The 15,611-nt window shown below is 43.0% G+C and overlaps 1 protein-coding gene across 1 annotated transcript in view; it reads right to left on the reverse strand.

The window, feature by feature from the left end:
• The window catches only part of LOC124606118 (slit homolog 2 protein), a 627,832-nt gene that overhangs the window by 277,149 nt on the left and 335,072 nt on the right, over window positions 1–15,611 (reverse strand). Inside the window, exon 5 of the mRNA XM_047138082.1 lies at window positions 4,424–4,576. Within this exon, the coding sequence (XP_046994038.1) occupies window positions 4,424–4,576 (153 nt within the window). The remainder of the gene's footprint in view (window positions 1–4,423; window positions 4,577–15,611) is intronic.

The following is a 15,611-nucleotide window of genomic DNA, read 5'->3' on the forward strand; positions in this document are numbered from 1 at the left end:
TAGCCCATGTACTTAATATTACAACATCGCATATCTTGTTCTTTTCATATTTTAAAAAAATTAAAAACCGAGACGAAACCTGTTTTACTCACTGTTTTATAATCCTCATTCGGTGGTAACAGAAATAAAGTATTGTCCGTTGTAAAACCCGTGCGCTGAGTTTTAGCGAGGATAGAAAAGCTGCCACCTTTTTCTCCTTCGAAGCCAAATGCTGGGTTACGAAAGATTTCTTCGGCAGAAGCTTTCGTCATAGCTACCTGTAGCTGGAACACCAGTTCCTTACCTGGGTTAACATCGATCACGAATGTAGATTTCCTGAGAGTCGTCAGTTCGGTAGATTTCGTAATCTAATTTGTCAGCTTTTTCACCAAGAGCTGCTCACCTGAACTGGTTGTTACACTAATTGCGCTGCTTTGCTTTTATATTTTTCTGCTGTCAGTGTTACGATTTATTGTCAGGCAGGCGTCGACACAATACAGATAGTGCTCGCAGTGAACTCACTTGGCAAGTAAATAGGGCAGATCATTAGTGACGGATATGAAGTAACGAAATTGCGATATTACCACGCTGGGATATAGGGGAAGCACGGAAGAAGTATATCAGGATGGTCAAACTAGTACGTAGACGCCGCTCCCCCTTAGTAAAGTGCCTTGATTACGACGTCAAAAAAGAGAGAGAGAGAGAGAGAGAGAGAGAGAGAGGAAAGAGAGAGAGAGAGAGAGAGAGAGAGAGAGAGAGAGAGAGGGGGGGGAGGGGTGGAGGAGGAGGAGGAGGAGGAGGAGGAGGAGGAGGAGAGAGGCACGAGAAGACCGGTAGGTTTGATCAACGCAAGAGTATTAGGGAGACGCTTTGTGAACTCAAATAGGAATCCCTGGACGGAAGGCAACGTTCTTTTCGCAAAACACTACTGAAAAAATTTAGAGAAGTTGCATTTGTGTTTGACTGCAAAACGATTCTACTGCCGCTAAGGTATATTTTGCGTAACGACTACGAAGACAGGGAAAGTAGAGTTCCTATGGAGGCATACAGACAGTCTTCTTCCCTGACTCTATTTGCAAGTGGAACAGGAAAGAAAATTAATTGTAGTGGTAGAAGGTACACTCCATGAAGCACCACAAGGTGACCTGCGGACAGCATACGTAGAGTAGATATAGATGTGGATGTAATTCCAGAACTGAATTAATTTTTACAACATTCAGTTTCCTGGGTCACAAGTAATGATGTGTAACGAACTGTAGGTATAAGATATTTAATTTAAAAGTAACTTCTTCTCTAATATGCCTCTCATACAATTTCCACTAGTCCGAGCATGTGACTTTCGTTCAATAGACATTTTCTATGGCTTTAATTTTTTTACCCTCTCAATGTTAAAAAACAACAAAGTCTATATTAAAATATACCCTGTCAGATTAAAACTGCGTCCCAGACGGAGATTCTATCTCGGAACTTTTGCTTTTCGTGGGCAAGTGCTCATCGACTGAAATGCCCGCCAGGACTCGCGACCCATCTTCCCCACTTCCCCTTATATCGCCCTACTAACTTACAAGCATCAGAAGTTCTCCTGCATGACTTGTCGGTCTAGCACAACCGAAAGAAAGGATAGTACGAAGAACTGGGTTAGCCACGGCGTAGGCGATTCTTTCCAGAATGAATCTTCCATACTGCATCGGAGTGTGGGCTGATTAAGATATCCTTGAAGATTAAGACTGTATGCCGGAGGGAGACTCGAACTTCTGTGTAGTCTGGAGGGCTGGAGAGAGGAACTGGCGGAAGTAAGGCTGTGAGGGTGCGTCGCGACTCGTACTGGATAGGTCGGTCGGGGAACATTTGTTTGCAAAAGGTAAACGTTTCGAGCTCGGATATCGGTCTGGGCAACAGTTTTAATCTGCCATGAAGTTTCAAAGCCTTTAATGCAGACTGCAAAATACACTCTAAAAGAAGTATGTTGTTGATGAAGATTGCGGAAGGAATCAAGCTCTACTTTTATCGTGATTTCTGTAAATCATTCTATACCAATGAAGGTGTGGCCCGTGTGCAAGAAGATACAGCTGATTTTCTTCCCTATCCTCATGCATGTTCGTACTTCTTCTCTAACTACCTCGTCTTCGACAGGATGTTAAACCTTTGCTTTTGTAGCTGCCCGAGGCCATTATTTTCCATGGAAATAATACCCCTTGTTTGCACGTCGAGCGGCAAAAGCAAATAAAACGGTATTTTGAGTAAAAGATCTATTGGGAGCACTGTAAAATAAAAATCTTCAACGACGAATAAGAATTCTAAATAAAGCCGCGTCGTCCTGTGTTCTGGCAGTATTCTTATGAACGTGGTAACTAATGTCTTACCACTGGGGCATAGATGTAGAATTAATGTCGGAGCAGAGGATGATTATTGAATTGAGCATTTTATCAAAAACAAATGACGTTATGTCACTAGACCATTGCGACATTAAGATATGAAATCCAATGAAAGTCACAGATGCTGAAACCTGTAGCAGGCTGTATCGCAAACATTGGAAATAATGCCTAAAACTGTGATCTGAAAGTCAGACGATCCTCACCATGTTAGGTGTTTCTCGTTGAGGAGGAGGAGAGGAGGAGATTAGTGTTTAACGTCCCGTCGACAACGAGGTCATTAGAGACGGAGCGCAAGGTCGGGTGAGGGAAGGATTTCAAGAGAATTCTGATTGTAGTTAACATTATCTTGTAAAAAGATCATTGCCAGTATAAGGAAACATATACTTTGCTCACTTAGGTTGTTACATACCAAAAAAATTTTCCCTTTCATCAGGTATCAGCGGCCTTAAAAAGTATTTTGTTCCATTGAAAAGACAGTAGTTACTTCTACCATGACAGTAAAAACGGTTTGCATATCATCCACATGTCAAAAAACAATTTTTTGTGTGCTGTCATTTGCCTAAAAGTCGTTTTGATATCCTAAAACCTTTACGAAATTTGATAGATATTGTGAATGAATTATTCTTGCTGTAATGCAGTGCAAGCGAGCGGCAGAGAGCGTACCACATAAAATACAGTTTCTCGAGGTTGGAGAATGATATAATCCTCCCCCCAAATGTAAAGAGAAATTCAATATTAGCAACATTTCACACACAGCAATGTATAGCCTTATGTGCACCAAACATAAACTCATGGCTACTACTATTTTTTACCGCGAATCATCCGAATTTTGTGCAGTGATTACCTAATTTCCAAATATCATAGTAATTAGCTGACCTATGAGGCTGTACGTAACGAAAGAATCAAAAATTTTTTGCAAATAGTTTCTGAATGATCGTTTGAGAAAGATTAGAGCAGCCAACCTGCACATACCTCCAATGTGCAGTTTAGCGTGTTGGCCACCTGCCATGCTCAAGTGGGCAAAAAATGTTTTTTTCAGTCTGGCTAGGCAGGTGGCGTCTGTCCGCCGCCGTTGGTGGAGCCACCCGGCTGCCACTGTGTGTTGACCCAGTATAACACTGGGATGTTCTCCGTGCTGTTTCGTGTCGCCCAAGCTGGCAGCCACTGCACAGGTAACCCACTTTCCTTGTGTGCACAACCGTTAAGGTGAGTGTTGCGCTACAAAGTTTCTGAATAAAGAAAAGCTGCAAGTGGATGTATGCGAGAACTTTTGTGTTGCTTTTCAGAGGCCGACACTCTTTCTACAGGACTTGGTAGTGCACGCAGCCAACGGCCTTGGCGCAGTGGTAACATCGGTTCCCGTCAGATAACCGAAGTTAAGCGCTCTTGGGCGTGGCTAGCACTTGGATGGGTCACCGTCCGGGTTGGCTGTGGCAAGTGGAGAGGACTCAGCGTTTGTGACGCTAGTTGAGGAGTGACTTGACTGAGAAGTAGTGATACCAGTTACGAAAACTGACAACGACCGGAAGAGTAGTGTGCCTGCCCCTCTGTATCCGCATCCAGTACGCCTTAGGGCTGAAAATAACACGACAGGCGGTTGGTACCAAATGGCTCTGAGCACTATGGGACGTAACATCTATGGTCATCAGTCCCCTAGAACTTAGAACTACTTAAACCTAACTAACCTGAGGACAGCACACAACACCCAGCCATCACGAGGCAGAGAAAATCCCTGACCCCGCCGGGAATCGAACCCGGGCGTGGGAAGCGAGAACGCTACCGCACGACCACGAGATGCGGGCGGTTGGTACCATTGGGCCATTAAGGCCTGTTAGAATGGTGTTTGTTTTTGTTTTTGGTAGCACACACGGTTTGCGAATAAACTACCTCAGGGCAGGAGTGTAATGAGCGTCCAAAGAATTGTGATTAAATGCGGTTATTTTTTGTACTGACTATCTCTTTATTGCAAAATGTTATTAGTCAACATCGAATCTTGAGTTGTTCTGGAGAAGGCGTTTGGATTAACTGTAGGCACTGGTGCTGAAACGCAAATGCGAGTGGAAACTTACCTTCAAGTCCAGCGAAAGCTTCAGGATCGATGTGAGTGATTTGGTTGCCATCCAATTCCAGTGAGTTCAGCAGCGTCAGGTGGGAGAAGACGCGACCCGGCACCTCCTTCAGCATGTTGTGCGCCAAGCCCAGAGAGTCCAGACTCCTCAGCCCTGCAGGCAGAATGGAGAAACTAAGATAAACATATCTTCCGGCCTCATTAATGTGGTCCGTCAGTACTGGTGGACACTTCACCATTGACAATTAAATTTGGAGGGATACTGTTTACAACGAGTAGCTGTTCAGAGCAGTTTTATTTTGTTATAGCAAAGATCAGTTATACTCTTGTGTGTGTCTAAATTGCGACTCTAAAAATAATATTGCTGTTGTGATCTGCAGTCCGAAAATTTGTATGATGAAACTATCCAGGGTAATATACCTCAACGGTCCAAAAAAAAGTTTCTAGACTGGATTAATAAAAGAATAGAGAAACGTTAAGATAGTTACAATGTTTCGGGTGTTCGACATAGTCTCACTTGCTCTCCTCCACTCCACACGCACAGAAACTTCATACAACCATGTGAAACTGTCAGAAAAGTCTTTCTTTGAGATTTGTGCAATTCGCTCCACACACTGATTTAAATATCGTCTATGTCGTCAAAATGTTCTCCTTTCATATGAATTTTTGCACTTTCTCGTTTTTTAGTCGTTTGTACTGATTACACCAAAATCACTCTTGACGTCTTTTTTTCAGAAAAGAACTGTCCGCGTTTTGTATCACAATCAAGTCACAGGAAAAATCCACTCGTCGCTGTTTGATCAATAGGCAAGTGTGCAGGACAAATATTGCCCATGTTTTTCTCTTATTCAAAACGTTCTGGAGAATTTCTTGAACATTTGTTTTAGAGATGTTGCTCCATGGCGATTTTTGATACCCTAACGTTGACAAATTAGCCAAATGTTCACACTTCTCACTCACAACTGAATATTCATACACACAACTTCTGTTTTATTAGTTTAAGCTGCCACCGTACTTATTGCGCTGTCATCATTTATACACTAGGAATAAACTCAGTCTACGAACTTTTCGGACACACATCTATTTCAAGCTACGTCTATTTGAAACAGCTTACTGTAGCCAAACTCGGTCTTCCTCTGCAATTTTTATCCCTCCAGAACTTTCCTCCATTACCAAATTGAAGATTCCTTGATGCTTCAAGATGTGTTATATCAACTAATCCCTTCTTTTAGTTAAGTTATACGAGGGTTTGTTTTCAATCTCCCATCACTTTTGAAAAAAAAAAGAAAGATAAGAAATATTTTATTTGCAACATTCAGCTACACCTTGCAGCTGCTTCTTTACATAGTCGTCATTTCGACACAGACATATGTCGTAGCATCATACCAGCTATCCAATACCTTCGTCATAGCCGCCTGTGCTTTCCGACAATTCCTTTGCTGGTCTACAGCTCGTTGTCTGTGCCAAAATGCTGTCCTCAAAGCCAATGGCTCATGTGAGCGAAGAGATGAAAGTCAAAGGGAGTCAACTACGGTGGGTTATCAAATACTTCCCATCGAAAACGGTGCAGCAGCGTCGTTGTTGCTTGCACCGGCAGTGTGCGAAGGACAACTGTCATGAAGAAGGAAACACGTGACGGTCATGTTATGTGGGCTGCATGAAATTAGGCGGAATCCCTCAGCAGGCACTTCATACTTGATGGAAGGCTCTATTGTTCTTAGCATCTCTACATGTACACTGTCCACTCATAACTCAAAAGTGCCATGTTACGCGATCGATGGGCGTACTAGAGACACTGTACAACACATCTGCACAAAGCTTCATAACATTTTTACTGTGGTTTTAATTCTGCGATCGATCGGAGGTTGACAAGAAATAGTCTTCATAAGCAAAATTCTTTTATTCGCAATTAGATTTAGTACTTTCTAAATAGTTATCTGATCTACCTGTCTCATCTTCAATGTTTGAAGAAGTTCGACATTTCAAAAGCTTCTATTCTCTTCTGTTCTGAGTTGTTCATCGTTCACATTTCACTTCCTTACGAGGGTACAGTATACACAAATACGTCCAGAAATGACTTACTAACAGTTAAACTTATGTTATAGTAGTAAGTTCACATATTTCCGTTTCTCAAAAATGTTTGTCTTATTGTCTACCTTATATACACTGCCCACCTCGGCCTTCGTCAGTAATTTTGCTGTCCAAATAGCAGAACACTTTAGGGGACTCATTTTCTGTGCGTGCGTGTTTTGACGTTTCTTTGATCTCCTGTCTGCCTGTCTGTGCATTTTAAAAGGCCAGTTCACATATCTGACCCGTAATGAGTAACTAGGTAATGTGTGATTCCCAGCAGTTGAGTCAACAGGTAAGGCATGCATGTACACGCTGGTAACAGCAAGACAAAGGAAGGGGTAACTGCTGGATATGCCACTTTCCAGATCGCCAATAGGCCCTTAGGCCCTCCCGTCTGGACTTTGAGAGGTGTCACCTGAGGTGTGACCAGTCAAAATGGCTCTGAGCACTATGGGACTCAACTGCTGAGGTCATTAGTCCCCTAGAACTTAGAACTAGTTAATCCTAACTAACCTAAGGACATCACAAACATCCATGCCCGAGGCAGGATTCGAACCTGCGACCGTTGCGGTCTTGCGATTCCAGACTGCAGCGCCTTTAACCGCACGGCCACTTCGGCCGGCGACCAGTCACTTAAGGCGAGTTACTATTCCAGTCTCAGGAACTCCCAGAGGAAATGATCGCATCATCGGCAATAGGAGGGGATCGAATCACAATGACCACCTAACCAATTCTCTCAGCCTTGTCTAACAAACGGAAAGAAATAACGAAATAATATCTTTTCAATCAGCACCTTGCTAATCAGTGTTACGCGTGGAGGAAGGTAAGAGTTTTGTTAAGGTAAGTCTATACATCATTCAGTAAAATGTGGACGAAACTGCAAGTTCAGTGAAGTAATTATGTCGCCTACGAAATGGAACTTTCCTAATCGGGACAATAAGTGCGCTCCAGGCCCAAAATCCTTTAGAAGCTACACTCACCTAGGAATATCCGCTTCGAATAGAAGCCCATCGCATACTGAAATACTCACTCGGTTTTGTTACCACTTGGCTGCTTGATGGGCGGACCAAGGGGCGAATCTAAGAATATCTGTATGATTAGAGCGTAACAGCAATCAATAAAGTTACGAAGGGCGTAGACAACGAATTTACATACTCTATTTCTCACATTCGATCGAGTGGGGCAGCAGAATGTGTAAACTGCGATAGAGAGCGAGACTGCACGCCCATTTCCCCAGTTGCATTAACTCCACAGGAGACCACGCCGCTTTGTCGTGAGAATGCCCTGTGTATCTCGATAAGCGGGATATTCAGGAGATCTGAGTGAGAACGAGGGTTTCACTTACTGTTGCCGAGCAGATATTTGTCATACGGAAGCATCCATGACACCGTCCGTCAGTTAGGCACTGTCTTGGCCGCATCACGACTATAACAGGATATGGCCAAACAGTTCTTAGATCATGAGCTCAGCATCACAATTTTAAAATCCCTCAACACGTATTGGAACATAATCCATCTGATTCTGAATCGCGTATTCAAACGTATACAAAACCAGACGTTCCAAAGCTGCCAAGGAAGTCGCCAATAACGAAACTACTATCTGCTATTCTTTAATACAGCCATTCTTTGATGGAATGTATGCAGCATCAGGTTTCTTAGGGTAGAACTGCAGCTGCTAGTAAGTTCAGAATCCCCCACACTTTTTCGCAATACATCACGACCTTCCTCCCGGAGAGGGAGCTATGCCTCACGGGTGTGTAACGAGGCTCATCCGAGACAACGTCCATAGCCAGATCATGCCATTGAAATATTCGGCTGTAAGCTCCTGCTGTCCATATTTGACTTCCCAGAATTATATTTCCGCTTTACGAAAACCATAGACCCCCGTCGCTCGTCTTTACGAGGGCTGATATACTAGAGCTTATCGCCCATCTCACAACACCTTTTTGTGGTGCTCGGTCACTGAAATGACCACCATTCCATCTGGGACTCTTCTAGAGCGTACGTAGCGGGCCTGCCCCTATCAGGCATTCTGGACCAGCTTAATATCGCTACCAACAACACAGGCGAACCTACATTTCTTTAAGATTCTGAATATTTGCTGTCGCACCCGCCTCTCTCTTTCTGCAGCTCACAGCTTGCTCACCGTCTAGAGTTGTCTATTGTGCAATCACACTTTCGAGTAACCATGTCTGATGCGTAATTCACGTGGTGAAGCACGTACAATCCATGCGTAAAACGACTTGGCAGCCTTGTAAAACTGACTGGAAGCTTTGCTCTGCATTAGTGACCTTTTACAAACAACAATTACCCAGCAGTTACGTCCAGGTCGAATACATTACGAAAGTGATCCTCTCAGCCACTGAACGTTCCACTTCCCGAACATTTTCCCTCATGTGACAAACCCCAGACCCATGGTGGACACAGTGTAATGTCCCCACAGAAAATACCCTCTACCACGCACCAATTAATCATTGTCAATCAAACCACCCACATTCATTCACTTTGGAAAAGTATCTCATCTGATTTTCTCGTAACATATGCGGCGACAGCTCGACGACGCCAAAGTATTTTCTAGTGCGTTTATTCTTTGAAATAACAGAGATGTATATATGCATTCTCCTTGGTTGTTGGAGTGGTAACTAGAGCAGCTTCTGGGAGTATCTGTTGAGGGATTGACGTGTTTCTGAGAGATAAATATTTTGCTTTTCTTCTCGCTAAAGCGAGCCAATTAACATTTGTGCCGCTAGCGGTTTGTTTGAAGAGAAAGAGACTGTAAACGGAAAATAATTAAGACGTGGAATCGCCGGAGATCTGGACATGTAATGGAGATGGATTGAATACACAATTTCCTTCATAAATAAGGTTTGTGACTTTTTTGTTCTGGAGTGAATGAACGAATGAGTTTTTTCTGAATCATTTGATGATCACGTTGGTCCAGTAATTAGTGGGGAAGTTTCAGCTGTGTCGAAGAGAGCCTGCAATCACTGAGTCTGTGTTAAATCGTCCAAAAAGGCTTCGTACACATCTAGAATTCGCAATCTTTCGTAAAAGGAACAAATTGTCCACACGATTGATTCTCCCGACTGAATGCAGTGTTTAACAGTGTTAAAACAGCACGCAATTCCTGCATGCAGACGTCCTCTCTGCATCTCTGAGCGCCATCCAACGATGGGGACCTGTGTAAAATAACAACAGATGGTCGCAGAAAGCCGTAGAATTATTAGAGGTAGCAAAAGAGCCTCTTGGGTTTCATTCGTCAATCCTTTTAATTGTTTTACTGCTCCTTCTGTCTATTTGGAAAAATGTCTATCATCCAATACCCGGTAATGAGTGGAGCGTTAAGACCTCTGTGAAGTGCACGCCCATGGTCCTGGAGATTTCATCATGATTCACTATAATATCGTTTGCAAAACGAAGTGTAGGAGTCAGCTTCACGTGGATGAAGAAGTTTTCAGTGGCTGACCTACAGTTCGTACTGCGGGGACAAAGGTGGACAAACTAGTCAGGAATGGAATTTTCAAAGCGACCATTCAGGCATTGACTTTCATCGAAATCGAGAAACAACAGGAAACGTAAATGCTGATGACCGAACGAGAATCTGGTGTATCATCCTCCAGAATGGGAGTCCAGTATACTAACCACTACGCTGCTTCGCTCGTTACATGTTCACTGAGTATTTGTGTAATGTGGATGACTATAATGAGTGTTGCAGTATTTGAAATGTTGGGGATACGTATGAAACTGAAAGGAAACGAAATGAATTTATCTGTATTTTCGTTAACCACAGACAGGATCTCAAAATGCTAATATCGCCACCCTAGGGACTACGAACAATACTGTGCTGCAGCTAGCTCCATGTAAGACTGCAGAGAGGTTTGGAATTGAGCTCAGAACGTTAGAACACAAGCTAACGACCAGAAATTTTCCTCAAATATTTTTCAAGTTTCTAAATTGAGGCTCTCAGCGGATTTAGTATCACTTGGTTTGTGGATAACCAATACAGCATCTTGATAATCTAGCGGTATGTACACGTGGTAAGTGTAATTCAGTCATTATCAACAAAAATTTATCTCGCTACATTCACTCAAAATATCTTCGAACAGTATCAAAATCTTCCTGAAGGCTACGAACAAGCAGTAACATTTGTATTCTTACAATGTGTTTTCCCCTCTCAGCTTACGCACTTTCCTCACAGCATTTCCAATTCAGCGAACAGACCTGGAGCAAGCTTGTGCGATCGGTCTTAAGTCCGCCAGGGAATTTAATCTTACCTGCTTGTGCCGAATCTCCGTCCTCTGAAATTGCATTCAACTTCGGAAATAAGACGAAGTCCACAGAGACCAGGCCGTCAGAATTGGTAGGCTGATGAGATACTTTCTGCCTCGTGCCGGTCGCGAAAGCTGTGGATCGGCAAAGCCCGAAAATCGTGTTTTGAAAATTTAGTTGCAGTTGTGACGAGGAGAATGGAATGTGTATTTATACTGTTTCCTACTTCAATATACGAGTCATTATTGTAAACTCATGTACTTAATATGCATATTAATACTGCTCCTGTGTGACTTGCTAAGGTCATTTTACTGCTACTTGCAGGAATCAACCATCACCTACATCTACATCGATACTCTGCAAATCACATTTAAGTGCCTGGCAGAGGGTTCATCGGACCACCTTCGCAATTCTCTATTATTCCAATTTCGTATAGCGCGCGGAAAGAATGAACACTTGTATCTTTCCGTATGAGCTCTGAATTTCCTTATTTATCGCGGTGATCGTTCCTCCCTATGTAGGTCGGTATCAACAAAATATTTTCGCATTCGGAGGAGAAAGTTGGTGATTCGAATTTCGTGACAAGATTCCGTCGCAACGAAAAACGTCTTTATTTTAATTATTTCTAGCCCAAATCCTGTATCATTTCTGTCACACTCTCTCCCATATTTCGCGATAATACAAAACGTGCTGCCTTTCTTTGAACTTTTTCGATGTACTCCGTCAGTTCTATCTGGTAAACATCCCAAACCGCGCAGCAGTATTCTACATCTACATCTACATCTACATTGATACTCCGCAAGCCACCCAACGGTGTGTGGCGGAGGGCACTTTACGTGCCACTGTCATTACCTCCCTTTCCTGTTCCAGTCGCGTATGGTTCGCGGGAAGAACGACTGTCTGAAAGCCTCCGTGCGCGCTCTAATCTCTCTAATTTTACATTCGTGATCTCCTCGGGAGGTATAAGTAGGGGGAAGCGATATATTCGATGCCTCATCCAGAAACGCACCCTCTCGAAACCTGGCGAGCAAGCTACACCGCGATGCAGAGCGCCTCTCTTGCAGAGTCTGCCACTTGAGTTTATTAAACATTTCCGTAACGCTATCACGGTTACCAAATAACCCTGTGACGAAACGCGCCGCTCTTCTTTGGATCTTCTCTATCTCCTCCGTCAGACCGATCTGGTACGGATCCCACACTGATGAGCAATACTCAAGTATAGGTCGAACGAGTGTTTTGTAAGCCACCTCCTTTGTTGATGGACTACGTTTTCTAAGCACTCTCCCAATGAATCTCAACCTGGTACCCGCCTTACCAACAATTAATTTTATATGATCATTCCACTTCAAATCGTTCCGCACGCATACTCCCAGATATTTTACAGAAGTAACTGCTACCAGTGTTTGTTCCGCTATCATATAATCATACAATAAAGGATCCTTCTTTCTATGTATTCGCAATACATTACATTTGTCTATGTTAAGGGTCAGTTGCCACTCCCTGCACCAAGTGCCTATCCGCTGCAGATCTTCCTGCATTTCGCTACAATTTTCTAATGCTGCAACTTCTCTGTATACTACAGCATCATCCGCGAAAAGCCGCATGGAACTTCCGACACTATCTACTAAGTCATTTATATATATTGTGAAAAGCAATGGTCCCATAACACTCCCCTGTGGCACGCCAGAGGTTACTTTAACGTCTGTAGACGTCTCTCCATTGATAACAACATGCTGTGTTCTGTTTGCTAAAAACTCTTCAATCCAGCCACACAGCTGGTCTGATATTCCGTAGCCTCTTACTTTGTTTATCAGGCGACAGTGCGGAACCGTATCGAACGCCTTCCGGAAGTCAAGAAAAATGGCATCTACCTGGTAACCTGTATCTAATATTTTGTGGGTCTCATGAACAAATAAAGCGAGTTGGGTCTCACACGATCGCTGTTTCCGGAATCCATGTTGATTCCTACATAGTAGATTCTGGGTTTCCAGAAATGACATGATACGCGAGCAAAAAACATGTTCTAAAATTCTACAAGAGATCGACGTAAGAGATATAGGTCTATAGTTTTGCGCATCTGCTCGACGACCCTTCTTGAAGACTGGGACTATCTGTGCTCTTTTCCAATCATTTGGAACCCTCCGTTCCTCTAGAGACTTCGGTACACGGCTGTTAGAAGGGGGGCAAGTTCTTTCGCGTACTCTGTGTAGAATCGAATTGGTATCCCGTCAGGTCCAGTGGACTTCCCTTTATTGAGTGATTCCAGTTGCTTTTCTATTCCTTGGACACTTATTTCGATGTCAGCCATTTTTTTGTTTGTGCGAGGATTTAGAGAAGGAACTGCAGTGCGGTCTTCCTCTGTGAAACAGCTTTGGAAAAAGGTGTTTAGTATTTCAGCTTTACGCGTGTCATCCTCTGTTTCAGTGCCATCATCATCCCGTAGTGTCTGGATATGCTGTTTCGAGCCACTTACTGATTTAACGTAAGACCAGAACTTCCTAGGATTTTCTGTCAAGTCGGTACATAGAATTTCACTTTCGAATTCAATGAACGCTTCACGCATAGCCCTCCTTACGCTAACTTTGACATCGTTTAGCTTCTGTTTGTCTGAGAGGTTTTGGCTGCGTTTAAACTTGGAGTGGAGCTCTCTTTGCTTTCGCAGTAGTTTCCTAACTTTGTTGTTGCACCACGGTGGGTTTTTCCCGTCCCTCACAGTTTTACTCGGCACGTACCTGTCTAAAACGCATTTTACGATTGCCTTGAACTTTTTCCATAAACACTCAACATTGTCAGTGTCGGAACAGAAATTTTCGTTTTGATCTGTTAGGTATTCTGAAAGAGGACGGACAAGATTAGTGTAGGCAGTCTCCTTAATAAATCTATTACATTTTCTAAGTGTCCTGCCAATAAAACGCAGTCTTTGTTTAGCATTCCCGACAACATTTTCTACGTGTTCCTTCCAATTTAAGTTGTTCGTAATTGTAATACGTTGGTATTTAGTTGAATTTACGGCTTTTAGATTAGACTGATTTATCGTGTAACCGAGTTGCTTTTAACACTCGCACTTTTCGTTATTTAGGGTCAACTTCCACTTTTCGCACCCTTCTAATATTTCTTCTAAGGCGTTTCGCAGTTTGTTTTGATCTTCTGATGACTTTATTAGTCGATAAACGACAGCGTCATCTGCAAAGAACCGAAGACGGCTGCTCAGATTGTCTCTCAAATCGTTTATATAGATAAGTAATAGCAAAGCGCCTATAACACTACCTTGGGGAACACCAGAAATCACTTCCATTTTACTGAATGACTTTCGGTCAATTACTAAGACTGTGACCTCTCTGACGGGAAATCACAACTCCTGTCACATAACTGAGATGATATTCCATAAGCACGCAATTTCACTACGAGCCACTTGTGTGGTACAGTGTGAAAAGCCTTTCGGAAATCCAGAAATACGGAATGAAAACAATGTTGTGGGAAATTGTTTGCTTTTATTTTAAAATCTTTGTTGTTGATCGATGGTGCGTAACGTAGCTCATGGGACTATCAACCACATGATATAAACCTGATTCCCATATTCTCATTAAATGCAAATCATCTCAGGATCATCTGTGTGTGGTTTTCACATCTTTTCTGCAGTTAAGATAAAGGATGAGAATCATTGTATTAAATGACGGTTTCATAACAAAAACAATATGCTAAACACGTCTATACTCACGATATCCGGGAAGACTGTGTTGGAAGCACGCTAAGAATTGGCGAGATTTGCATCTGCTGACAAAACGACAGGCCATGAAAAACTTAGTCTGTATGCGATAAATAGAATTTGGTCCTCTTCTCTACTCTTCATGAACAATGAAAATTATGGACAGTTCCATCATGCAGGCAGGACGTCCAAGAGATCTTGAAGCCCTGGAAGCAAATTCGAACATCCAGAACCATACTGGGTGCCAGCTCGGTGGCGATACGAAGAGTTCAAAGAAACTCTCGATTGATTGAAATCTACAAAGCCAAGTAACAGATTCAAGCAGTTAAAGTTTATTTTAAAGTCGTGGTTTTCTTCTTAGATCCATACTTTTCAAACGCTTTTAGTTAGTTGGGGGACTTTTTTTTCCTTTATTGAATTTCAATTCCCCCCGAAGAGGGCTCGCTGGCAGCAGCTTAGTACGCTGCTCTACAGCCTACAGACTTTTTTAAAAACGGAGGAAGAAAAGAAACAAGAAAAACAGGCGATAAAACGGTGACTTAAAGTGTAAACTGCCGGAAAAATGCGGAAAGTTAAAACAGAAAGCAAAGGGGTTGGCAATGTTAAGAAAATACACAGGAATCAGACAAGTAACGTAGTAGACACACAATTAAAAAACATGGCGACAGTTTGGTTTCTGTTCGCAAGAGATAAAGAATCACACCCAGCGACAGTATGATGGCCGTACGCAACACTTCCCAAAAGACACACAACACGGAACACTCACTGAAAAACACTCACTGTAAAACACTGCATGAAAATGGTGGCACAAAGATGACACTCCAAAGCCAAAGGCAGATGGGGGGGGGGGGGGGGGGGGACCTGGAGGAGGGGGAAAGACAAGGAGGGAGGAGAGGAAAAACCGAAAAGGGTGGGGGGAACCAAGGAGGAAGAGGACTCATAAGGGGGGAGAGGGGCAGGGCAGACACTAGAGGGAATGAGAAAAGGCAGAGGAGGGAAATGCAAAACGACTCGTGGAGAGAAGGGGGCAGAGAGAGGGGAGGTGGGGAAAAAAGAGGATGGAAGGGGGGGTTAGTCGGGGGGAACTATGGAAGTATCTTGTAATTTTAAAAATGGAATTATTATATCAAGAGCGATCAAGA

The sequence above is a fragment of the Schistocerca americana genome, chromosome 3 (assembly GCF_021461395.2).
Source record: "Schistocerca americana isolate TAMUIC-IGC-003095 chromosome 3, iqSchAmer2.1, whole genome shotgun sequence".
NCBI classification, from domain to species: Eukaryota; Metazoa; Arthropoda; class Insecta; order Orthoptera; family Acrididae; genus Schistocerca; species Schistocerca americana.